The sequence below is a fragment of the Nerophis lumbriciformis genome, linkage group LG27 (assembly GCF_033978685.3).
Source record: "Nerophis lumbriciformis linkage group LG27, RoL_Nlum_v2.1, whole genome shotgun sequence".
NCBI lineage: Eukaryota > Metazoa > Chordata > Actinopteri > Syngnathiformes > Syngnathidae > Nerophis > Nerophis lumbriciformis.
This window is the reverse complement of record NC_084574.2, coordinates 38,874,633-38,899,270: the sequence shown is the minus strand read 5'-3', so window position 1 is coordinate 38,899,270 and position 24,638 is coordinate 38,874,633. Positions and strand designations below refer to the sequence as shown.

General features: G+C 44.3%; 1 protein-coding gene across 6 annotated transcripts in view; it reads right to left on the bottom strand.

The window, feature by feature from the left end:
- The window catches only part of LOC133624403 (echinoderm microtubule-associated protein-like 6), a 33,782-nt gene that overhangs the window by 5,491 nt on the left and 3,653 nt on the right, over positions 1-24,638 (bottom strand). For 2 of the 6 annotated variants that reach the window (XM_061987901.2, XM_061987903.2), the window contains exons 5-36: positions 22,188-22,373; positions 21,936-22,071; positions 21,628-21,829; positions 21,395-21,532; positions 21,069-21,325; positions 20,800-21,006; positions 20,553-20,720; positions 20,302-20,408; positions 20,141-20,241; positions 19,882-20,068; positions 19,720-19,825; positions 19,554-19,647; positions 19,387-19,487; positions 18,241-18,443; positions 18,063-18,174; positions 17,820-17,947; positions 17,620-17,761; positions 17,410-17,562; positions 17,219-17,350; positions 17,064-17,152; positions 16,827-16,994; positions 16,296-16,494; positions 16,105-16,231; positions 14,520-14,598; positions 14,327-14,456; positions 14,171-14,269; positions 14,076-14,096; positions 11,754-11,927; positions 2,251-2,459; positions 2,034-2,191; positions 1,857-1,971; positions 1,611-1,799 (exon numbers count right to left, since the gene is read on the bottom strand). In XM_061987901.2, the coding sequence (XP_061843885.1) occupies positions 1,611-1,799; positions 1,857-1,971; positions 2,034-2,191; positions 2,251-2,459; positions 11,754-11,927; positions 14,076-14,096; positions 14,171-14,269; positions 14,327-14,456; positions 14,520-14,598; positions 16,105-16,231; positions 16,296-16,494; positions 16,827-16,994; positions 17,064-17,152; positions 17,219-17,350; positions 17,410-17,562; positions 17,620-17,761; positions 17,820-17,947; positions 18,063-18,174; positions 18,241-18,443; positions 19,387-19,487; positions 19,554-19,647; positions 19,720-19,825; positions 19,882-20,068; positions 20,141-20,241; positions 20,302-20,408; positions 20,553-20,720; positions 20,800-21,006; positions 21,069-21,325; positions 21,395-21,532; positions 21,628-21,829; positions 21,936-22,071; positions 22,188-22,373 (4,617 nt within the window). Of the gene's footprint in view, positions 1-1,610; positions 1,800-1,856; positions 1,972-2,033; positions 2,192-2,250; positions 2,460-11,753; positions 11,928-14,075; positions 14,097-14,170; positions 14,270-14,326; positions 14,457-14,519; positions 14,599-16,104; positions 16,232-16,295; positions 16,495-16,826; positions 16,995-17,063; positions 17,153-17,218; positions 17,351-17,409; positions 17,762-17,819; positions 17,948-18,062; positions 18,175-18,240; positions 18,444-19,386; positions 19,488-19,553; positions 19,648-19,719; positions 19,826-19,881; positions 20,069-20,140; positions 20,242-20,301; positions 20,409-20,552; positions 20,721-20,799; positions 21,007-21,068; positions 21,326-21,394; positions 21,533-21,627; positions 21,830-21,935; positions 22,072-22,187; positions 22,374-24,638 lie in introns of all 6 variants that reach the window. The other 4 variants (XM_061987898.2, XM_061987899.2, XM_061987902.2 and 1 more) reach the window with 3 other exon arrangements.

The window sequence follows — 24,638 nt, the reverse complement described above, 5'->3', positions numbered from 1 at the left end:
TGGTCCGGAGGACACGACGTCCACAGTTTCCAAAAACAATTTGAAATGTGGACTCGTCAGACCACAGAACACTTTTCCACTTTGTATCAGTCCATCTTAGATGAGCTCAGGCCCAGCGAAGCCGACGGCGTTTCTGGGTGTTGTTGATAAACGGTTTTCGTCTTGCATAGGAGAGTTTTAACTTGCACTTACAGATGTAGCGACCAACTGTAGTTACTGACAGTGGGTTTCTGAAGTGTTCCTAATCCTATGTGGTGATATCCTTTACACACTGATGTCACTTGTTGATGCAGTACAGCCTGAGGGATGGAAGGTCACGGGCTTAGCTGCTTACGTGCAATGATTTCTCCACATTCTCTGAACCCTTTGATGATATTACGGACCGTAGATGGTGAAATCCCTAAATTCCTTGCAATAGCTGGTTGAGAAAGGTTTTTCTTAAACTGTTCAACAATTTGCTCACGCATTTGTGGACAAAGTGGTGACCCTCGCCCCATCCTTGTTTGTGAATGACTGAGCATTTCATGGAATCTACTTTTATACCCAATCATGGCACCCACCTGTTCCCAATTTGCCTGTTCACCTGTGGGATGTTCCAAATAAGTGTTTGATGAGCATTCCTCAACTTTATCAGTATTTATTGCCACCTTTCCCAACTTCTTTGTCACGTGTTGCTGGCATCAAATTCTAAAGTTAATGATTATTTGCAAAAAAAAAAATGTTTATGAGTTTGAACATCAAATATGTTGTCTTTGTAGCATATTCAACTGAATATGGCTTGAAAAGGATTTGCAAATCATTGTATTCCGTTTGTATTTACATCTAACATAATTTCCCAACTCATATGGAAACGGGGTTTGTATATATATATATATAAATATATATATATATATATACATGTATGTATATATATATATATATATATATATATATATATATATATACACATATATAGGTGCCATTAATGCTGAAAGGTACATACAGCTTTTGGAGCAACATATGTTGCCATCCAAGCAACGTTATCATGGACGCCCCTGCTTATTTCAGCAAGACAATGCCAAGCCAAGTGTTACAACAGCGTGGCTTCATAGTAAAAGAGTTCGAGTCCTAGACTGGCCTGCCTGTAGTCCAGACATTGAAAATGTGTGGTGCATTATGAAGCCTAAAATAGCAGAAGGGAGACCCCCGGACTGTTGAACAACTTAAGCTGTACATCAAGCAAGAATGGGAAAGAATTCCACTTCAAAAATGTGTCTCCTCAGTTCCCAAACCTTTACTGAGTGTTGTTAAAAGGAAAGGCCCTGTAACACAGTGGTAAAAATGCCTTTTTTGCAATGTGTTGCTGCCATTCAATTCTAAGTTCATGATTATTTGCAAAAAATAACAGTTTCTCAGTGTGAACATGAAATATCTTGTCTTTGCAGTCTATTCAATTGAATATAAGTTGAAAAAGATTTGTTGTATTCTCTTTTTATTGACCATTTACACAACGTGACAACTTCACTGCTTTTGGCTTTTGTAGGAGTTAGGAGACACACCTTGTCGGCCAGGTCTCAGATGGAGTACATTCCCTTCCTGACGTAGGAGTCAGGAGACCTAAAAGGGCGTACCTTGTCGGCCAGGTCCCAGATGCGGACGCTCCCGTCATCGCTGGCGGAGATGAAGACGTCTTTGAAAGGGTGAGCAGACAGACCCCAGATGCTTCCTTGGGTGTGTCCGTTGATCATGGTGTTGGAGGCGGCGTTCTTCTCTCCCACCTCCAGGATCTCTCCGTCTTTGGTTCCCACCAAGATCTTACCCTGCGGCGGGAGAGCGCACCTCCAGGAAGGTGTTGAGGAAGGCTGCTGTGGACTTACCTTGGCCCTGCAGACAGACCGCACGTTCTCCACCGGCTGGCCGCTCTCCAACTGGAAGGCTCGACATCGCTTCATCTCCTGGTCCCACAGTTTGACCGCACCGCCTTCCTTGGTCCTGTGGGCCACAGCCGCAGTGAGACCAGCGGGCCAGGAGGGGCGAGGCGGACTTGAACTTACGGACGTTCCTTTCCACCGGTGACGATGAGTCCGTCCCGCAACGTGGTGTACATGCTGAACACCGGACCACCGTGCGCCTTGGCCACCACCCGGACCAGGAAGTGTTCTCTCCACACGTACACGTCCCCATTGATGGCGCCACTAAAGGTCAGCTGGTTCTGCAGGACACAGACCTTGTCAGAACGGCATCACGGGTGGAAGAAGTCATTTATCTTACAGCGCCAAAGGCCACGGACAACATGGTCTGCGTGCGTCCGTCCTCCACTGAGCCCACCACACCTTTCTTGTACAGAAGGGAGCCTCCCACCAGAGTCCAGAACTTGATGTGTTTGATTCCCACCGACACAAAGTGTGTGTCCGAGTCAGGTCTGAACTCCACCACAAAGATGCGCTCGGGGTGGCCGCCTGTGCTGGTGATCCTGGTACCTGTGCAGGTGTGGCAGGGTCAGATACATCCTGCAGGGGTCAGTAGGACCTTGGCTAGCAGCCCAGACCATGGACAAGTCCAAGTACAGTACTTTTAGGAAGTGATGGAATACTGGAATTCTCCGTCAAACACACCATCAGCAGCTTCCCCATAGTTTCATGGATAAATGGTAAGATATTATTTTAACGTCCTCATTAGCTGTGTCTCTGCGTCCTTCATAGTGCACATTAGTGGGGTGTCCCAATTCAAAAAAGTTCCATGTTGGAATCCGGCCGACAAATGTGTTCTTTTCTCCCATTAGCAGAAAAGTTGCAAGCGTCCTTTCATATCTCCAAGTTCTTTGCGCAATCAACTCTGAAAATTATTTTTACATGGCAGCGCTATGCGGAGTGGAAAGAGCGTAAGTATGTATTTATTTAACATGTAAGTATATATTTATTTATGTATTTATTCATTTAACATGTAATCAACTCTGAAAATTATTTTTACATGGCAGCGCTATGCGGAGTGGAAAGAGCGTAAGTATATATTTATTTAACATGTAAGTATATATTTATTTATGTATTTATTTATTTAACATGTAAGTATATACATATTTAACACGTAAGTATATATTTTTTTCATTTAACATGTAAGTATATATTTAATTATTCATTTAACATGTAAGTATATATTTATTTAACATGTAAGTATATATTTACTAAACATGTAAGTATATATTTTCTTAACTTGTAAGTATATATTTTTTCATTTAACATGTACGTATATATTTATTTATTTAACATCTAAGTATATATTTATTTAACATGTAAGTTTATATTTATTAATTTAACGTGAAAGTTTATATTTATTTATTTAACATGTAAGTATATCTTTATTTATTTAACATGTAAGTTTATATATATTTAACATGTAAGTATATTTTCTTAACTTGTAAGTATATATTTTTTCATTTAACATGTACGTATATATTTATTTATTTAACATCTAAGTATATATTTATTTAACATGTAAGTTTATATTTATTAATTTAACGTGTAAGTTTATATTTATTTATTTAACATGTAAGTATATCTTTATTTATTTAACATGTAAGTTTATCTTTATTCATTTAACATGCAAGTATATCTTTATTTATTTAACATGTAAGTTTATATATATTTATTTAACATGTAAGTATATATTTTCTTAACTTGTAAGTTTATATTTATTTATTTAACATGTAAGTTTATCTTTATTTATTTAACATGCAAGTATATCTTTATTTATTTAACATGTAAGTTTATACATATTTATTTAACATGTAAGTATATCTTTATTTATTTATTCAACATGCAAGTATATCTTTATTTATTTAACATGTAAGTATATATTTATTTATTTAACATATAAGTAAATCATTATTTATTTAACATGTAAGTTTATCTTTATTTATTTAACATGCAAGTATATCTTTATTTACTTAACATGTAAGTTTATATATATTTATTTAACATGTAAGTATATATTTTCTTAACTTGTAAGTATATATTTTTTCATTTAACATGTACGTATATATTTATTTACTTAACATCTAAGTATATATTTATTTAACATGTAAGTTTATATTTATTAATTTAACGTGTAAGTTTATATTTATTTATTTAACATGTAAGTATATCTTTATTTATTTAACATGTAAGTTTATATATATTTATTTAACATGTAAGTATATCTTTATTTATTTATTCAACATGCAAGTATATCTTTATTTATTTAACATGTAAGTATATATTTATTTATTTAACATGTATGTATATATATATTTATTTATTTAATATGTAAGTATATATATATTTATTTAACATGGAGCTTTTATCAACGTGGGAAATAAAGCCTTACATCTTTTAATTGACTTTTTCAGACCGCAAGAAGTTGACTTAATCATTTTTTATTCATGTGTGGCCGGAATGGTAAAGTATTGTAAACGTGTGCATCAAACTACCGATATTAGTTATTGCTGTCTTTTGTGTACAAACCCTGTTTCCATATGAGTTGGGAAACTGTGTTAGATGTAAATATAAATGGAATACAATGATTTGCAAATCATTTTCAAGCCATATTCAGTTGAATGCACTACAAAGACAACATATTTGATGTTCAAACTCATAAACTTTATTTTTTTTTTGCAAATAATAATTAACTTAGAATTTCATGGCTGCAACACGTGCCAAAGTAGTTGGGAAAGGGCATGTTCACCACTGTGTTACATCACCTTTTCTTTTAACAACACTCGGTAAACGATTGGGAACTGAGAAAACTAATTGTTGAAGCTTTGAAAGTGGAATTCTTTCCCATTCTTGTTTTATGTAGAGCTTCAGTCGTTCAACAGTCCGGGGTCTCCGCTGTCGTATTTTACGCTTCATAATGTGCCACACATTTTCGATGGGAGACAGGTCTGGACTGCAGGCGGGCCAGGAAAGTACCCGCACTCTTTTTTTACAAAGCCACGCTGTTGTAACACGTGCTGAATGTGGCTTGGCATTGTCTTGCTGAAATAAGCAGGGGCGTCCATGAAAAAGACGGCACTTAGATGGCAGCATATGTTGTTCCAGAACCTGTATGTACCTTTCAGCATTAATGGTGCCTTCACAGATGTGTAAGTTACCCATGCCTTGGGCACTAATGCACCCCCATACCATCACACATGCTGACTTTTGAACTTTGCGTCGATAACAGTCTGGATGGTTCTTTTCCCCTTTGGTCCGGATGACACGATGTCGAATATTTCCAAAAACAATTTGAAATGTGGACTCGTCAGACCACAGAACACTTTTCCACTTTGCATGAGTCCATCTTAGATGATCTCGGGCCCAGAGAAGCCGGCGGCGTTTCTGGATGTTGTTGATAAATGGCTTTCGCTTTGCATAGTAGAGCTTGATCCATCCAGCGGCCTTTGACGCAGCGGAGTCTAGTACCAGCGGGGACCGTCAACGGAAGACACGTAAGCGGTGTGATCGGAAGCAGAAGCGGGGATGCCGAGCAGGGCTAACAAGAAAGCTAAAGGCTAGTCCCCACAGAACGCCGCTTACTTCCATCCTGCTTTCAAATGTCCGCTCCCTGCAGAACAAACTGGACTACCTGAAGCTGGATTTAAATGCAAGACGCGAGATGAGAGACTGCTGCGCCATATTTCTAACAGAAACGTGGTTGAAACCATCCGTTCCAGACGAGGCAGTTAGCATCGAGGAGCTAACTATGTTTCGGTCGGACAGAAGCAAATCTCTCACTGGTAAATCCCTAGGCGGTGGTGTTTGCATATACGTCAACAACAACTGGTGCAATAATGTGAAAATAGTATCACGTCACTGCTCTCCTGATGTTGAACTATTAACTATAAAAAACAGGCCATTTTATTTACCCCGGGAATTCAGTGCTATGATCTTCACAGCAGTGTACATTCCTCACAGTGCTAACACCAAAGAAGCTTTGAATGCTTTGTACTGCTCCATCAATGAACTGCAAACTACACATCCAGAGGGAGTTTTCAACGTGGCAGGGGATTTTAATCAAGCTAACATGAAAACAGCTTTCCCTCATTTCCATCAATATGTGAATTTTGCAACCAGGGGTGGAAGCAAGCTGGACTTGGTTTATAGTAATATTAAACAGGCGTATAAAGCTGCACCATGCCCCCACCTCGGCTCTTCAGACCATCTATCTGGGATGCTAATTCCTGCATACAAGCCCCTGCTGATCAGGAAGCAAGCTACAGTGAAGCAGGTGAAGACCTGATGACATTCCGGGCAAGGTGCTTAAGGGATGTGCAGACCAGCTGGCTGGGGTTCTCACAGACATCTTCAACATCTCGCTGACCCAGGCTGTGGTACCATCATGTTTTAAGACGGCCACAATCATTCCAGTGCCACAAAAACCCACAATCTCCTCCCTCAATGATTACCGCCCCGTTGCACTCACCCCCATCATAATGAAGTGCTTCGAGAGGCTGGTAAAGGAATATATTGTCTCCAGACTTCCCCCCACATTTGACCCATAACAGTTTGCTTATCGCCCTAACCGCTCCACAGAGGACGCCATCTCCTCTGCACTCCACCTGAGCTTAGAACATCTGGAAGGAAAGGACACACACGTGCGGATGTTGTTCCTGGATTCAGCATTCAACACCACCATCCCGCAGCACTTGGTGAGCAAACTGGCCCCCCTTGGATTCAGTACCCCCCTATGCAACTGGCTGCTTGACTTCCTCACAGACAGACCCCAATCTGTGAGAGTGGGCAACAACACCTCCAGTGCCATCTTCCTGAGCACCGGCTGCCCCCAGGGCTGCATCCTGAGTCCACTACTGTTCACGTTGATGACTCATGACTGCTGCGCCAGGTCCACTACTAACCACATTGTGAAGTACACGACAGTAGTGGGCCTCATCCGTGACAACAACGACATGGATTACAGGGAGGAGGTGAAACATCTGGTTGACTGGTGCAGAACCAACAACCTGGTCCTGAATGTCAACAAGACCAAGGAGATCATCGTTGACTTCAGGAAGCACCAGTCCAGCCACGCTCCACTCTACATCAACGGCACAGCGGTGGAGATAGTAAGCAGCACCAAGTTCCTGGGGGTGCAGATAAATGACAATATAACCTGGTCCCTACACACCGGAGCTCTTGTAAAAAGAGCTCAGCAGCGCATGCACTTTTTGCGTGGGATGAAAAGAGCACAGCTCTCTCAGCACATTCTACAGAGGCACTATAGAGAGCCTGCTGACCAACAGCATCTCTGTCTGGACTGGAGCCTGCAATGCCTCAGACTGGAAGTCTCTCCAGAGAGTGGTGAGGACGGCGGAAAAGATCATCAGGACTCCTCTTCCTCCTATCTAGGAGATCGCAAAAAGCCGCTGCCTGACCAGGGCTCAGAAAATCTGCAAAGACTCCTCCCACCCCCACTAAGGACTGTTTTCACTGCTGGACTCTAGAAAGAGGTTCCGCAGCCTCCGAAGCAGAACCTCCAGGTTCTGTAACAGCTTCTTCACATGATGACTGCTGGTATCATATCAGTGCCTGTTTGTCATATTTTTAATAAATGTTTACAAGTGGGCCTGTGTCCAATGATATGGAAGGTGGCTAAGGTTACTCCTCTACATAAGGATACCAAATTGGCTTTCAGTGAGCGCAATTCTAGACCAATAAGCATCCTACCTGGGTTATGTAAAATACTGGAGGAATGTGTCTATGCACAAATTCAAGCTTACTTTCAATCAAATGGGCTAGCAACTGATTCTCAACATGCATATAGAACGGGCCACTCTACATCCACTAATCTTATACAAATGACGGACGATTGGCTTAATGCTATAGATCATTCTATGTTGGTTGGAGCTGTGCTGTTAGATTTTAGTGCTGCATTTGACGTGATTGACCACTCTCTTTTAATTGAGAAACTTAAATGTTATGGTTTTAATACTTCGGATTTAATGTGGATACAGAGTTATTTGTCCTCAAGATCACAACAGGTGTATCTTAATGGCAGCTTGTCTAATAGCAGAAGTTTGGATTGTGGTGTTCCACAGGGAAGTTGCCTGGGACCTTTACTTTTTTCTATATTCACCAATGATTTAACTTGGGCTACCGGGCGTGCAAGATTGGTTCTTTATGCTGATGATGCAACCTGATATCATGCAGTGTACTTAATGTAGTATTGAGTGAGGAACTAAAAGCTGTGCATGACTGGACAGTATGTAACACACTTGTCCTTAACATCTCAAAAACAAAAAGTATTGTATTGGGGACTAGGCAAGGGTTATCTTATGACCCAAAGTTGGATCTGAGGCTAGGTATCTCAACAGTTCAACAGGTCAGAAGTGCCAAGCTCCTTGGTGTGATGCTGGACTGCACTCTATCCTGGTCAAAACATATCAGTGATATAGTTACAAAGATGGGAAGGGCTGTTGGTGTTTCCAGGAAATGTGCTGTTTTTGTTGATCCACCTCTTCTTTGTCAAATTGTTAAGAGTTTAGTCTTGTGTCATCTTGACTATTGTTCTACAGTCTGGGCGCCTGCTGCAAGTGGTGAGATCAGTAAACTCCAGATTGTCCAGAATAGGGCAGCAAGGCTGGTTCTTGGCTGTTGACTAAGAACCAATGTGAACCAAATGCATGCTTCTCTTTCCTGGCTAACAGTGCAGAACAGCTTGTCAGCTAATACTCTAAAATTGTTCAAATCAGTGACCAGTAGTAAAACTCCTGCTTTTCTCATTGCCCAAATAGTTGACAGTAGCACTATGCACAATCACAATACCAGGGCGTCCAGTGAGGGGCATTTTATACTCCCTCGTCCCAGGAAGAATGCTTTGCGGAAATCTTTTATTTATAGATCTTTATCGCTCTGGAATAACTTGCCTCCAATTCTCACCGGCATTGAAAGTAAACAGATTTTTAAAAAGAGAGTAATATTTTATCTGAGTCTTTAAATTAGTTTGCTCGTAGATGATGTGTTTGGTTTTATATTGTGTAGTTATATTTATATGGTAATTATTATTCTGTGACTGTAAATTGTTTGCTTGTTTTCTTATTGATGCTTTTATTTTTTTATTTTTTTATGTATTGTGTAGTTATAATTATATGCTTTTACTTGTAAATGTGTTGAATTGTGGACCCCAGGAAGACTAGTGGGTTGTTGAGGCAACCAGCTAATGGGGATCCTTAATAAAAATCAAAATCAAATCAAATTCTTCCCTCAGGCCGTAAGACTCTTGAATGCATCATAATTAAATTATCCCCTCAACTCCCCCCAAAATGGATTAACTCGCTGGAATAAAAAAGACAATATAACATACATCCATAAACGTGGACGCATGTGAAAAAGTGCAATATATTTATCTGTACAGTAATATATTTATTTATTTATATATATTTATTTATTTTATATATATATATATATTATATATATTTATTTATTTTATATATATATATATATTATATATATTATTTATATATTTATTTATTTATATATGCACCTTATTACTTTTTTATCCTGCACTACCATGAGCTTATGTAACGAAATTTCGTTCTTATCTGTGCTGTAAAGTTCAAATTTTAATGACAATAAAAAGGAAGTCTAAGTCTAAGTCTAAGTCTTTAACTTGCACTTACAGATGTAGCGACCAACTGTATTTAGTGACAGTGGTTTTCTGAAGTGTTCCTGAGCCCATGTGGTGATATCCCTTAGAGATTGATGTGGGTTTTTGATACAGTGCCGTCTGAGGGATGGAAGGTCACCGTCATTCAATGTTGGTTTCCGGCCATGCCGCTTACGTGGAGTGATTTCTCCAGATTCTCTGCACCTTTTGATGATATTATGGAGCGTAGATGTTGAAATCCCTACATTTCTTGCAATTGCACTTTGAGAAACGTTGTTCTTAAACTGTTTGACTATTTGCTCACGCAGTTGTGGACAAAGGGGTGTACCTCGCCCCATCCTTTCTTGTGAAAGACTGAGCATTTTTTGGGAAGCTGTTTTTATACCCAATCATGGCACCCACCTGTTCCCAATTAGCCTGCACACCTGTGGGATGTTCCAAATAAGTGTTTGATGAGCATTCCTCAACTTTATCAGTATTTATTGCCACCTTTCCCAACTTCTTTGTCACGTGTTGCTGGCATCAAATTCTAAAGTTAATGATTATTTGCAAAAAAAAAAATGTTTATGAGTTTGAACATCAAATATGTTGTCTTTGTAGCATATTCAACTGAATATGGCTTGAAAATGATTTGCAAATCATTGTATTTCGTTTATATTTACATCTAACACAATTTCCCAACTCATATGGAAATGGGGTTTGTACTTGTACATGTTATTGGAAAACGTTTACTTCTATTAATGATCATTGTGATCTTTAACACCTCCCCATCAGACCGTGAAGACAATACAACATGAAGTATAAACCATAAAACATTGAATATTAAGAGTATGTGAAAGATGGACTCCTACTTTGTTTACTTCTCTGACAACTTCCTTAAAGGGGAACATTATCACAATTTCAGAAGGGTTAAAACCAGTAAAAATTAGTTCCCAGTGGCTTATTTTATTTTTCGAAGTTTTTTTCAAAATTTTACCCATCACGCAATATCCCTAAAAAAAGCTTCAAAGTGCCTGATTTTAATCATCGTTATATACACCCGTCCATTTTCCTGTGACGTCACATAGTGATGCCAACACAAACAAACATGGCGCATAGAACAGCAAGCTATAGCGACATTAGCTCGGATTCAGACTCGGATTTCAGCGGCTTAAGCGATTCAACAGATTACGCATGTATTGAAACGGATGGTTGTAGTGTGGAGGCAGGTAGCCAAAACCAAATTGAAGAAGAAACTGAAGCTATTGAGCCATATCGCTTTGAACCGTATGCAAGCGAAACCGACGAAAACGACACGACAGCCAGCGACACGGGAGAAAGCGAGGACGAATTCGGCGATCGCCTTCTAACCAACGATTGGTATGTGTTTGTTTGGCATTAAAGGAAACTAACAACTATGAACTAGGTTTACAGCATATGAAATACATTTGGCAACAACATGCACTTTGAGAGTGCAGACAGCCCAGTTTTCATCAATTAATATATTCTGTAGACATACCCTCATCCGCTCTCTTTTCCTGAAAGCTGATCTGTCCAGTCCCGTTGGAAATGCATCTGCTTTGAGTGTCGCAGGATATCCACACATTCTTGCCATCTCTGTCGTAGCATAGCTTTCGTGGGTAAAGTGTGCGGAACAAACGTCCAATTTCTTGCCACTTTGGCATCTTTGGGCCACTGGTGCAACTTGAATCCGTCCCTGTTGGTGTTGTTACACCCTCCGACAACACACCGACGAGGCATGATGTCTCCAAGGTACGGAAAACAGTCGAAAAAACGTGAAATAACAGCTGATTTGACTCTGTGTTTGTAATGTGTTTGAGAAAATGACGGATTGCTTCCCGATGTGACGTCACGTTGTGACGCCATCGCTCCGAGAGCGAATAATAGAAAGGCGTTTAATTCGCCAAAATTCACCCATTTAGAGTTCGGAAATCGGCTAAAAGAATATATGGTCTTTTTTCTGCAACATCAAGGTATATATTGACGCTTACATAGGTCTGGTGATAATGTTCCCCTTTAAAGTTTGACACTCAGCACACTAACTATTGACTAGGAGCCTCCTAACCAGGGTTTAAAACATCCTTAGTCACGATACAGTTGCTACCTGCTAAGCCCAGGTCCTCCCGTACTGGCTTGAAGAAACGCTTGCTCGTTACCTTCCTGCCAGCGCCACACCGTGATCACATGCTCAGGCTCCACCCCCACAGACAGCAGAAGTTTGCCGGTGGCGCTAAAGTTGACGTAGCCCACACCTTTAGCGTGGGAACAGCGCAGGATGGACAGGGTCTGCTTGGTCGTGGCGTCCCACACGTGGATGCAGGGTGCAAAGCCTGCCGGGACACAAGACAAAAGTCAGGTGGTGAACTTCCAGCAATGAAGAGAATTCTTCAAAAAGACATCAAGTAGCAGACCAATCAGAGCAGGCCATGCTACTCATTCAAGTATTGAAGAGGGTTCACTTCATATTACTATTGCTATTCTCATGGATCACAACAACACAGCACTCAGTCTGGGGCTACATGCTAAGGTATGTTAGCTCACTTCAGTGCCATGCTAGCACTAATAGAGGACCAGTCTGAGGTTACAAACTAAACTATACTAGCACACTTCAGTGCCATGCTAGCACTAATAGAGGACTAGTCTGAGGTTACAAACTAAACTATACTAGCACACTTCAGTGTCATGCTAGCACTAATAGAGGACTAGTCTGAGGTTACAAACTAAACTATACTAGCACACTTCAGTGCCATGCTAGCACTAATAGAGGACTAGTCTGAGGTTACAAACTAAACTATACTAGCACACTTCAGTGTCATGCTAGCACTAATAGAGGACTAGTCTTGGGCTACATGCTAAACTATACTAGCTCGCTAGCCAGCACTAATGGAAGACATGAAAACAATCACGCTACAAAGTCAAATGACGATGAGGACTATTTGGCGTGAAAAAAGTCAACAATGGCGCCTGATGCTAACATCAACAACTAAACTAGCACTGAGTCTTTGTGTTCAGTGTTGTGAATGATCCATTACTACAATTGATTCATTATTAGCTTGGAAGCATTATTACAATTGATTCCTTAAAAGGATTGATTCATTATTACGAATGATTCGTTTTTAGGAATGAGTCATTCTTAGGTATGTTTCGTTATCATTTATGATTCATTAGTAGGACTGATTCGTTGTTAAGAATGATTCTTTATCACGAATGATTCGTTATTAGGAATGATTCCTTATTCGGAATGATTATTAGGAATGCCTCAATATTAGGAATGATTCGTTATTTGGAATGATTCATTATAAGGAATGATTCATTATCAGGAATGAGTCATTATCACAAATGATTCCTTATTTGGAATGATTCGTTCTTAGGAATGATTCAGTATCGCGAATGATTCCTTATTGGGAATGATTAATTCTCAGAATGATTCGTTGGTAGGAATGATTCATTCTTAAGAATGCTTCGTTATCACAAATTCATTGTCACGAATGATTGCTTATTCGGAATGATTATTGGGAATGACGCATTATTAGGAATCCATCCATCCATCCATTTCCTACCGCTTATTCCCTTCGGGGTTGCGGGGGGTGCTGGAGCCTATCTCAGCTACAATCGGGCGGAAGGCGGTGTACACCCTGGACAAGTTGCCACCTCATCGCAGTCAATGATTCGTTCTTAGGAATGAGTCGCTATCACGAATGATTCGTTATCAGGAATGATTTGTTATCAAGAATGATTCCTTATTGGTCATGATTCGATATTGGGAAGGATTCGTTCTTAGGCATGATTTTTTTATCACAAATGACTTGTTATCAGGAATGATTTGTTATCAGGAATGATTCCTTATTGGGAATGATTCGTTCTTAGGAATGATTCGTTATCAGGAGTGATTCCTTATTAGGAATGATTCGTTATCACAAATGACTCGTTATCAGGAATGATTTGTTATCAGGAATTATTCCTTCTTAGGAATGATTCCTTATTGGGAATGATTCATTATCAGGAATTATTCTTTATTGGAATGGTTCATTATCAGGAATGACTCCTTCTTAGGTATGACTCCTTCTTAGGAATGATTGGTTCTTAGGAATGATTGGTTCTTAGGAATGATTCCTTCTTAGGAATGATTGATTCTTAGGAATGATTGGTTCTTAGGAATGATTGGTTCTTAGGAATGATTCCTTCTTAGGAATGATTGGTTCTTAGGAATGATTGGTTCTTAGGAATGATTCCTTCTTAGGAATGATTCCTTCTTAGGAATGATTGGTTCTTAGGAATGATTCCTTCTCTAGGAATGATTGGTTCTTAGGAATGATTGGTTCTCAAAGGAGTCGGGCTGCTCCGCTCGGATGAGAGTTGTTTTCATGCGTTGCCATGGCGATGGAGAGGCCACACCTGCCGATACTCACCTGACACCCGGGCTTCCACACAAACAACACAGACGTGAGACCAGAGGAAGCGTCGGCAGGAAGTCTTACCTGGCAGGTCCGTGATGTCACCTGACCGAGCAGGAAGCAAGAAAAGACATGAAGCGGCCCGGGTCATGCGGCGGTGGGGATGGCGAGCGACTCACCCATCTGTCCCGTGGCGATGACGTTGTGGTACTTGGGGTGCTGATTGACGGTCAGGCACAGGATGTCGTCCGTGTGCTCCAGGTAAAAACTTTGCCTTCCTGTGGGGACACTCAAGGTCAGCACACCATGTGTGACAGCGAGACCGGCGAACTGACCAGAAGAAAGGTTCTGGATCACCACGGCGGCCGCCGTGTGGAAGACCATGTCGGCGCCCTCGTTGAGGTAATGCAGGTTGTTGCGACAGTCGAAGCCTCGGTAGCCAAACACGTGTTCCAGCTGCAGTTCCTGAACACACACCCAGACCACAGTCGCACACGCAACCAGAAGCAGGACCAGGACCAGACTTACTTCTACCGCTTTCTTTGTCTTGATCACGTTGCTCTTGGCTAGTTTCTCAGGCAGTGGTGTTGCTCGACTCACCACAGGTCTGCAAAGGCCAAAACCAGAGGGGACTAAGAACAAGATCCAAAATCGAGAACCGGGCTCAAGGACTAGGACAGACAACCAGGACTAATAACCAGGATCAAGAACTGAGATCAAGTACCATGCTCGAGATCAAGGCTCGAGATCCAAGACCGAGAACCAGGATCCAGAACCAGGATCAAGTACCAGGATCAATTTCCAGGATCAAGAAACAAGATCAAGTACCAGGCTCAAGATCCAGGCTCAAGAACCAGGACCGAGAACCAGGATCAAGTACCAGGATCAAGTACCAGGATCAAGAACTTAGATCAAGTACCAGCAGAGTCTCTGCAGGTTTCAACATGTCAAATTTAAGACTTTATAAGACTTTTTTAAGACCATCTTGAAAATAACTAAAGACCATTTCACATCCATACGGACAACAAATACAAGGACAAAGTCAAATCAGAGAATGAATTTGAGGTTCCACTAAGTAAATACACCAGGTCACTAAGTAAATACACCAGGACACTAAGTAAAGACACCAGGACACTAAGTAAAGACACCAGGACACTAAGTAAATACACCAGGACACTAAGTAAAGACACCAGGACACTAAGTAAAGACACCAGGACACTAAGTAAATACACAAGGACACTAAGTAAATACACCAGGACACTAAGTAAAGACAACAGGACACTAAGTAAAGACACCAGGACACTAAGTAAATACACCAGGACACTAAGTAAAGACACCAGGACACGAAGTAAAGACACCAGGACACTAAGTAAAGACACCAGGAGCTTCTCTGGTGTCACCTCAGTGACAAAGATTTGGCATAGAAGTGTTTTGTGTGAAAAGGTGCTTCACATTAACATCAGCAATGCTAGCACAATATATTGTCTGTGAAAGTTAGCATCTCTGCTAAAGCTAAATGGTTAACGTTGGTCATGTTTTTTTGGGCTGCTAGAATGTAGCAAAGTGATACAAACATGTACAGTAGTACTGTATGTGCACAAAGTGATACAAACATGTACAGTAGTACAGGATCAAGTACCAGGCTTGAGAACCAGACTCGAGAACCAGGACCGATAACCAGGATCATGTACCGGGATAAAGAACCAGGATCAAGAACCAGGATCAAGAACCAATATCAAGAACCATAATGAAGAAGTGTGAAGTGAAGTGAAGTGAATTACATTTATATAGCGCTTTTTCTCAAGTGACTCAAAGCGCTTTACATTGTGAAACCCAATATCTAAGTTACATTTAAACCAGTGTGGGTGGCACTGGGAGTAGTTGGGTAAAGTGTCTTGCCCAAGGACACAACGGCAGTGACTAGGATGGCGGAAGCAGGGATCGAACCTGCAACCCTCAAATTGCTGGCACGGCCGCTCTACCAACCGAGCTATACCGTCCCAACCAGGATGAAGAACCAGAATGAAGAACCAGGATGAAGAACCAAGATGAAGAACCAGGATGAAGAACCAGGATCAAGTACCATGATGAAGAAGCAAAGAGTAGCAGGTACCTTTCGTCGACAGGAAGTTCCTTGTGCTGCAGGTGAGGTTTAGTTCCCGTCATCTTCCTAATGCTGGCAGAGTAGACCTTGGTCACGTAGTCCACCGCCTTTTCCCGCGCCACGTCGCTGTCGTAGCCTGATGACACCACAGGAAGTTACAACAGGAAGTTCCTCCAGCATTCTCCCAGGAACATGGTGACCTCCGTCTTCCTCCACGTCATCGTCAGATTCTTCACTGTCCACCGCCTTGTTCTCCTTGTGACCCGCCTCTCTGGTCCAGATCATCAGCGCCGTGTCGGCTCCGCCCACAGACAGCAGCGTGGCGTCGTCATTGGCCCAGCGCACGTTGGTCACGTTGGCGCTGTGGGCCACGTACTTCTTGGACCTGGCAAACTGACCCTGAAAGCAAAGAACTGGTAAGAAGAGACCATGGCTGATATGATATCAAGTCTGTATCACACTAATATTCATCATTAATGATGGCCAATATGATATCAAGTCTGTATCACACTAACAATCATCATTATGATAGTAATCAAATCTCTATCAAACTGATATCATTCACATGGTCTCACCGTGTGACGACGGTATTCAGATCTCTATCAGACTGATATCATTCACATCTCTATCAGACTGATATCATTCCCATGGTCTCACCGTGTGGCGACAATAATCAAATCTCTATCAGAGTGATATCATTTATATCTCTATCTGACTGATATCATTCTCACCCTGCAGGGGAAACTGAAGAGTTTCAGGAAGCCGAAGTCGTCCCCGGTGGCGAGCACTTTACCGTCCTTGGTGCGCGATGCGGCATTCACAAAACCGTATGTTGGCCAAATTCCCTGACAGCTGGGACCCAGAACCGAAGTCCAGCTGGCCCAGTCCAGCTTGTCAAACTGAAAAGAGGAGTTCTGGTGAGAAGGTCCAAGGAGGGTTGAGAAGAAGATTCAAGGAGGGTTGAGAACCTCCACAGCGCTGATGCTCTGTCTGCGTCCTCGAGGAGCCTCAAAAAACAGTTGCTCCTTGCTTCCCGTGTTGACCTGCAGAAGTTTTCCTGCCGGCACAACAGGAAGTAGTTGTGTTAGTCACAGTTAGCATGCTAGCGTGTTAGGAAGCTCACCTCGAGAGTCCCAGTCCACGTGCGTGACAAAGCTTCTGATTCCTTTGCAGATGCCGACTCTCTTGCTGGTCAGCACGTTGTAGATGTCCACAAAGGAATCCTGGGACGCCACGGCCAGGTACTTCCCTGCGTCTGGATCAGGGTCAGCAGAACAACCTACAATGACCCCGCCCCCTGCTGGTGGTGAGTACCTTGGGAGAAGCGGATGTCGGAAACGAGCTCCCTCCGGTGGTGGAACGTCACCATGTCCTCCAAGGTGTCGGCGTTGACCACCAGGAAGCTGCCGTCATTCAGACCCACCGCCAGCGCTTTGCCGTCCGGAGAAAAGGCGCAGCAGCGTCCACCTGGCGCACAAAGGTCACAGATCTCAAAAAGAATGGCGGCCATTTGTCCCACCATACCTTTTTTGAGCTTGCGCACGGCAACCATGCGGTGGTTGGCAGAAAGTTCCCACATTCTCAGCGTTTTGTCGTCGCCGACGGTGGCGCAGACAGGAAGTAGCGGGTGAGCGGCTAAACCCCAGACCTCGCCCTCCATGTGGCCCTAAACACAGGACAAGCCTCAGGACTCTGCCGGCATTCCTTTTGTGGCATCAGCTGACCTGGACCAGCAGCGTCATCGGACCGCTCTTGTCGATCTCCAGAACTTCTCCGTTCTTGGTCCCCACCAGGATATGGCCGTGACCCAGAGTGATGGCTCTGATGGACGGGTTGTCTTCCAGCAGTAGTCCTGCGGGGACAAGAGCGGTCATGTGACACCAGCTAGCAGTCACGTGACACCAGCTAGTGGTCACGTGACACCAGGTCATGTGACACCAGCTAGCGGTCATGTGACACCGGCGCACCTTTGGAGGACGGCGACAGGAGCGCCCTCTTGATAGCGTAGGTTTTCAGACATCTTTCGAACATGTCATCCCAGAGTTCCACCACACCGTCCTTCCCGCCCGTCACGAAACCCTGACCAGAGAAGACCAGGCTCATGAGCGCCGTGTTAGCCGATGACCGTGTGTCTGTTTGGAAGACCTTATCTAGGGAGCACATGGCGAACACGGGACCGTCGTGGGCCTTGACCGTCTTCACAAGCGTGGTTTCTCTCCAAATGTAAACGTCGCCGTTGGTGGCGCCCGAGAAGACAAAGTCCTCGGAGCGACCGTAACATGCAGACATCATGGTCTCCTGCTTGCCCAGGTTCCCGCAAATTCCACGTTTGAATGTCAGACCGCCTCCTGCTTGGAAAGAAGCACAAATGCTAACTACTTGGCATGCTTCAACTAAGCTAGCAGCCAGTTAGCTACTTAGCCTACTCGCTGCTGGACATTGAAACTATTAATTGTAGCAACATAGCTAATTAGTTAGCTAAGTGCTAGCTAATGAGTCAGCTAGGTGTTGGCTAATTAGTTAGCGACGTGTTAGCAACATAGTTAGCTAGTTGTTGGCTAATTAGCTAGATATGTGTTGGCTAATTACCTTGCAAAGTGTTGGCTGATTAGTTCGCTAGGTGTTGGCTAATTAGTTAGCTAGGTGTTGGCAACATAGTTAGTGAGGCGGTGTTGGGGGGAGCGGGGTTGGGGGACGGGGTTTGGTGGTAGCGGGGGTGTATATTGTAGCCCGGAAGAGTTAGTGCTGCAAGGGGTTCTGGGTATTTGTTCTGTTGTGTTCATGTTGTGTTACAGTGCGGATGTTCTCCCGAAATGTGTTTGTCATTCTTGTTTGGTGTGGGTTCACAGTGTGGCGCATATTTGTAACAGTGTTAAAGTTGTTTATACGGCCACCCTCAGTGTGACCTGTATGGCTGTTGATCAAGTATGTCTTGCAGTCCCTTACGTGTGTCTGCAGAAGCCTCATACAACATGTGACTGGGCCGGCACGCTGTTTGTATGGTGAAAAAGCGGACGCGTCGACAGGTTGTAGAGGACGTTTAAGGCAGTGCCATTACGGCACACCCTTAATATTGTTGACCGGGTGAAAATCGGGAGAAATTCGGGAGAATGGTTGCCCCGGGAGATTTTCAGGGGGGCACTGAAATTTGGGAGTCTCCCGGAAAAATCGGGAGGGTTGGCAAGTATGGTTGGCAACATAGTCAGCGAGGTGTTGGCAACATAGTTAGCTAGGTGTTGGCTAATTAGTTAGCGAGGCGTTGGCTAATTAGTTAGCGAAGTGTGCCACCACCTGAGTGCTGCCAGAACTTGATATGTTTCATCCCCAAGGTCACCAGCTTGTCCATCCTGAAGGGGTTGCTCTTCACCACAAAGATCTTGTCCTTGTGGCCCCTGGGAAAGAAGTGGACGGGAAGAAGGTACGAGCACACCTTACGTAGCAGACGTGACACTCCGTACCTGCTCTTAGCCAGTCGTTCACCTTTCTTCCAGTCCCAGATGACGATGGAGTGAAAGTCGTCCATTCCCACAGACACCAGACTCTTTCCGTCGGCTAAAAAGGCAAAGAAACCTTCAAGACGGTGTAAAGCTCTGCGAGCCAGGTTTGAGCGATCATGTGACATACCCGTGAAGTCCAGCGCACTAACTCCTTTGCTGTGGTGACCTTTGAGCAGTGACAGGCATTTGAGAGTGGGGATGTCCCAGACGTGGACGGCCGGGTCCCGGCCCACCTGAGCACACAAAGAAGCGATCAGAGACCAGCTGTCGGTCCGGTGGCCGTCCGTACCTGGCCTGTGGCGGCGTAGTCTTTCAGCGGGTGCACGGTGAGGCTGAGTATGTCGTCGTCGTGGCCCTGATAGAACCTCTGACTGTGTTGCAGGCGGTTGTAGACCACAGCCACAGCAGCCACATGGTAGACCACCTCCCCGCTCTGGCTGTAGAACAGGTTGTTACGGCAGTCGAAGCCACGGTACCTGAAGAGTAGTCCAAGGCCAACTTGTCTTATCGTCCATTCACTGATTACCCATCATGCACAGCACTTTTACCCATGAACAAATTGCAGGCGGAGCCCCTCCTCCGGCGCTTTCTGCCTCTTCAGAGAACCAATCAGCTTCCTCCGCAGCTGCGGGAGGTCGTCCTTGTACACCTGCGGATGCAAACAGCGAGTCTAACGTACGGAGCGACTTCATACCTTGCCTCTAATCACCTGACGCTCGTAGTTGTGCTGAGATTCCTGCTCGATGTCCGAGTCGATCTCTGGCACGTCGGACACGTCCGAGTCTGAGTCGCCGCTGTTGGAGTCAGCGTAACCCTCTGGAAGCAGCAAACAGTGGACAATTCAAAAATTGCGACTTTCAGGGACGCATGGAGGGTGACTTTAGTGCTACCTTTCAGGGACGCAGTTGCCTGGCAACATCACTGATAAAGTCATAAAAAAGATTTTTAAAAGACCCCAACCTTGGAGGAGGGGTTCCAGGACACCGTTCATGACACCCTCGGGCAGGAAGCGCCACTGGAAGACGGCGTGATCGGCCCCGCCGGTGCTGACAACCCACTGAAGGTCCTTAGACCATCGCACGTTGGTCACATGTGCAGAATGGCCGATGTACTTCTTGAACTTGGCACCTGTTGGGACGTAGAAAGGAGTGAAGATCTGAGCGAGTTCTGCCAACACACCCAGGCTGCTTCTGTTGGCGCCACGAACCTTTCTTGAGACACGGGAACCTGAAAAGTTTTACGAGGCCGAGGTCATCTCCGGTCACCAGCACGGCGCTGCTGTAGTTGGCGTCCACAGAGTTGACGGTGGTGACGTTGGAGTATTTAGGCCAGATGCTGTTAACCTCTGGCCCCAGAACACCCGTCCACGTCATCCAGTGGATACCCTTGGCCTCTTCTTTGGACAGCACTTTACCTGCGGGGCACAAGCTTCAAGCGTCAAAGTTTGGGTCAGTAGTGAGGGTCGGCGGAGGGTACCTGGCATCCGGAAAAAGAGGCGCTCTCCAGCGCCGTCGTTAGTCTGCAGGAAACGGGAGTCCACGGACCAGTCCAGGTGTGTGATGAAGGAGGTGGAGTGGCCGCACTCGCCCACTTTTTTAAAGCGTTGGGCGACAGCGTAGACGTCCACCACACCATCATTGGAGCCCACCGCCAACAAGGAGCCGTCTGGTGAGAACTTAAGCTCGTGTATCACCTCTTTCCTGTCCTTAATGTGCACCACCTCCGTCATGTCCCTGAGGTCACAACACGTCTCGCCTCGTTATTCGCACTAAACCATGTGACTGATCAAGGTCAGGGGTCACCTGACTCGCAGGACCGTGAAGGAGCCATCCTTCATTCCCAGAGCCAGCTGAGATCCGTCATTGTTGAAGGAAACGCTGCGCACCGATTCTTCCATGTTACAGCGAGCCAGCAGGGTTCGGTCCGGCAGACTCCAGAGCCTGAGATACGCACAGGAAGTGACCACGCACAAGAAGTGACCACGTGCAGGAAGTGACATCGGACAACGGGTGACGTCAGAACCGTGGCAGCTCACCTGACAGAGCGGTCATCGCTCCCAGTCGCAGCGACTGGCTGCTTGGGATGAAGGTCCAGTGCCCACAGTTCCCCCTCGCTGTGACCTTGCATCAGCAGAACCGGTTTGTCCCGGTCCCGGACCATGACCTCGAAAATCTCGCTATCCTGTGTGCCTGCCAGGATGCGGTCAGCCTTCCAGCAGACGCTACGGATGGACAGACCTGAAACCACACCAGCGTGACGTTAAGCATGACGTCGAACGTGACGTCAAGCATGACGTCGAACGTGACATCAGGTGTCTCGTCATGTGTGCCATTTGCGACCAACCTTTGTATCCCTGCTCGGCTTCTCGAAGATCGATTTTGGTGATAGGCTTGAAGTCGACGTCCCACAGTCGCACACAACCGTCTCGTCCTCCGGTGGCGAAACCTTCTTCACAGGCGTGCATGCTGAAGATTCCCGCCTAAAACCAGACAAACTTTATTACCCATCAGCCTCCCTTCTTGTGCGTGTGTGTCACCGCGTGTGGCAGTGTGGGCGTGTGTCAGCAAGTGTGACAGTGTGGGTGTGTGTGCTTACTCCATGTGCCGCCTGGATGGTCCTGACCAGGGAGATTCCGCGCCACACGTACACGTCGCCATTGAGCGCGCCTGAGTAGGTGGTCTGCTCCTTGGCGGTGGCCACACACAAGATGGTCTGAAGGTCACCCGCTTTCCCGAAGATTCCCCTCTTGGGCGTCAGAGCGTTTCCACACAGAGTCCAGAACTGAGACAAGATCATCAATCAATCATTACAGTTTTAATATGAAGGATGGGGGTTAGCGTCACAATTATTCATTATTTACCACTTTTTTGTGCAGGACTACAATCATTACTAATCATTATTAATTTTGTTATCGCCTCCCTGAGCTGCTACATTATGGTAGGAGGAGTTTGCGCATCCCAATAATCCTAGGAGCTACAGTATGTTGTACGGGGGCTTCTATTCCCCTGGTAAAGTCCCCCATGAAAAACAGATCCTAGGTGAGAGACCAGCCAAAGAGCAGCTCGAAGACGACCATGATTAGACAATATTGAGGACCAATGTTTTCCTCTCCCGGACACAGGTCACCAGGGCGCTAAGCCTGCACGTGGGGCTCGATGGCAAGCGCCTGGTGGCTGGGCCTGCCCTCAAGCTGCCCGGCCAGGCACACCCCGAAGAGGCAACGTGGGTCTTCCCTCCTATGGGTGGTGAGCCCATAGAGGTCGGGCGCAGTGTGAGCTGGGCGATCCTCGGCTACAGAAGCTAGCTCTTGGGATGTGGAACGTCACCTCGCTGGCGGGAAGGAGCCTAAGCTAGTGCGCGAAGTAGAGAAGTTCCTGCTGAATCTAGTCGGACTCACTTCGATGCACAGCAAGAGCTCTGGAACCAGTCTTCTCGACAGGGGCTGGACTCCCTTCCACTATGGCGTTGCCAGCAGTGAAAGGCGAGGGGTGAGGGTGACTATACTTGTTGCCCCGCTGAGTTTAACTTGGTGGACGAGAGGGTAGCTTTCCTCCGCTTCCGGGTGGGCGGAGGGGTCCTGACAGTTTTTTGTGCTTACCCACCAAACAGTACTTAAGAGTACCCACCCTTTTTTGGAGTCCCTCGAGGAAGTACCGGAGAGTGCTCCCTCAGGTGATTCCCTTGTTCTACTAGGGTTTTCAACGCTCACGTTGGCAACGTCAGTGTGGCGTGATTGGGAGAAATGGCCGCCCTGATCTGAACTTGAGTGGTGTTTTGCTATTAACACTTTGTGCTGGTCACAGATTGTCGATAACAAACACCATGTTCAAACATAAGGGTGTCCACATGTGAACTTGGCACCAGGACACATGTGCGGTCCTCTCCAAGGTTTCTCATAGTCATTCACATCGACGTCCCACTGGGGTGAGTTTTTCCTTGCCCTTATGTGGGCTCTGTAACGAGGATGTCGTTGTGGCTTGTGCAGCCCTTTGAGACACTTGTGATTTAGAGCTATATAAATAAACATTGATTGATTGATTGATTGATGTGGTGTGCTCTATTTCTGGTGCTTAAATTGGTAGTTAAAAAGCTCCTCTGTGGCAAGGTCCCGGTGGTGGATGAGATCCGCCCAGAGTTCTTTAAGAATCTGGATGCTGTGAGCCTGCCTTGGTTGACAAGACTCTGCACCATTGCTTAGACATCGGGGGTGGTACCTCTGGATTGGCAGACTGGGGTGGTGGTTTCTCTCTTTAAGAAGGAGAACCGGAGGGTGTGCTCCTACTTTTTGGGATCACACTCCTCAGCCTTCTCTGTAAGGTCTATTCAAGTCTACTGGAGAGGAGGCTACACCGGATAGTTGAACCTCAGATTCAGGAGGGACAGTGTGGTTTTCGTCCTGGTCGTGGAACTGTGGACCAACTCTATACTCTCTTGAGGGTGCATGGGAGTCTGCTCAAACTGTCTACATGTGTTTTGTGGACTTGGATAAGGCCTTGGACCGTGTCCCTCGGGAAGTCCTGTCGGGAGTGCTCAGAGAGTATGGGGTATCGAAATGTATTAATTATTATTATTTACAATTTTATTATGTAGACTACAATTATTAATAATTACAATTTTATTATGCAGACTACATTATTAATAAATACAATTGTATTATGCACACTACAGTTATTATAATTAAAATTGTATTATGTCGACTACAATTATTAATTACAATTTTATTATGCAAACTACAATTATTAATAGTTAAAATGGTATTATATAGACTACAATTATTAATAATTACAATTGTATTTTGCAGACTACAATTATAAATAAATACAATTTTATTATGTAGATTACGATTATTAATAATTAATATTTTATTATGTAGACTACAATTATTAATAATGACAATTTTATTATACAAACTAAGATTATCAATACTTACACATTTTTTATGTAGACTACGATTATTAATAATTAAAATGTTATTATGTAGACTACGATTATTAATAATTACAATTTTATTTTACAGACTACAATTATTAATAATTACAATTGTAT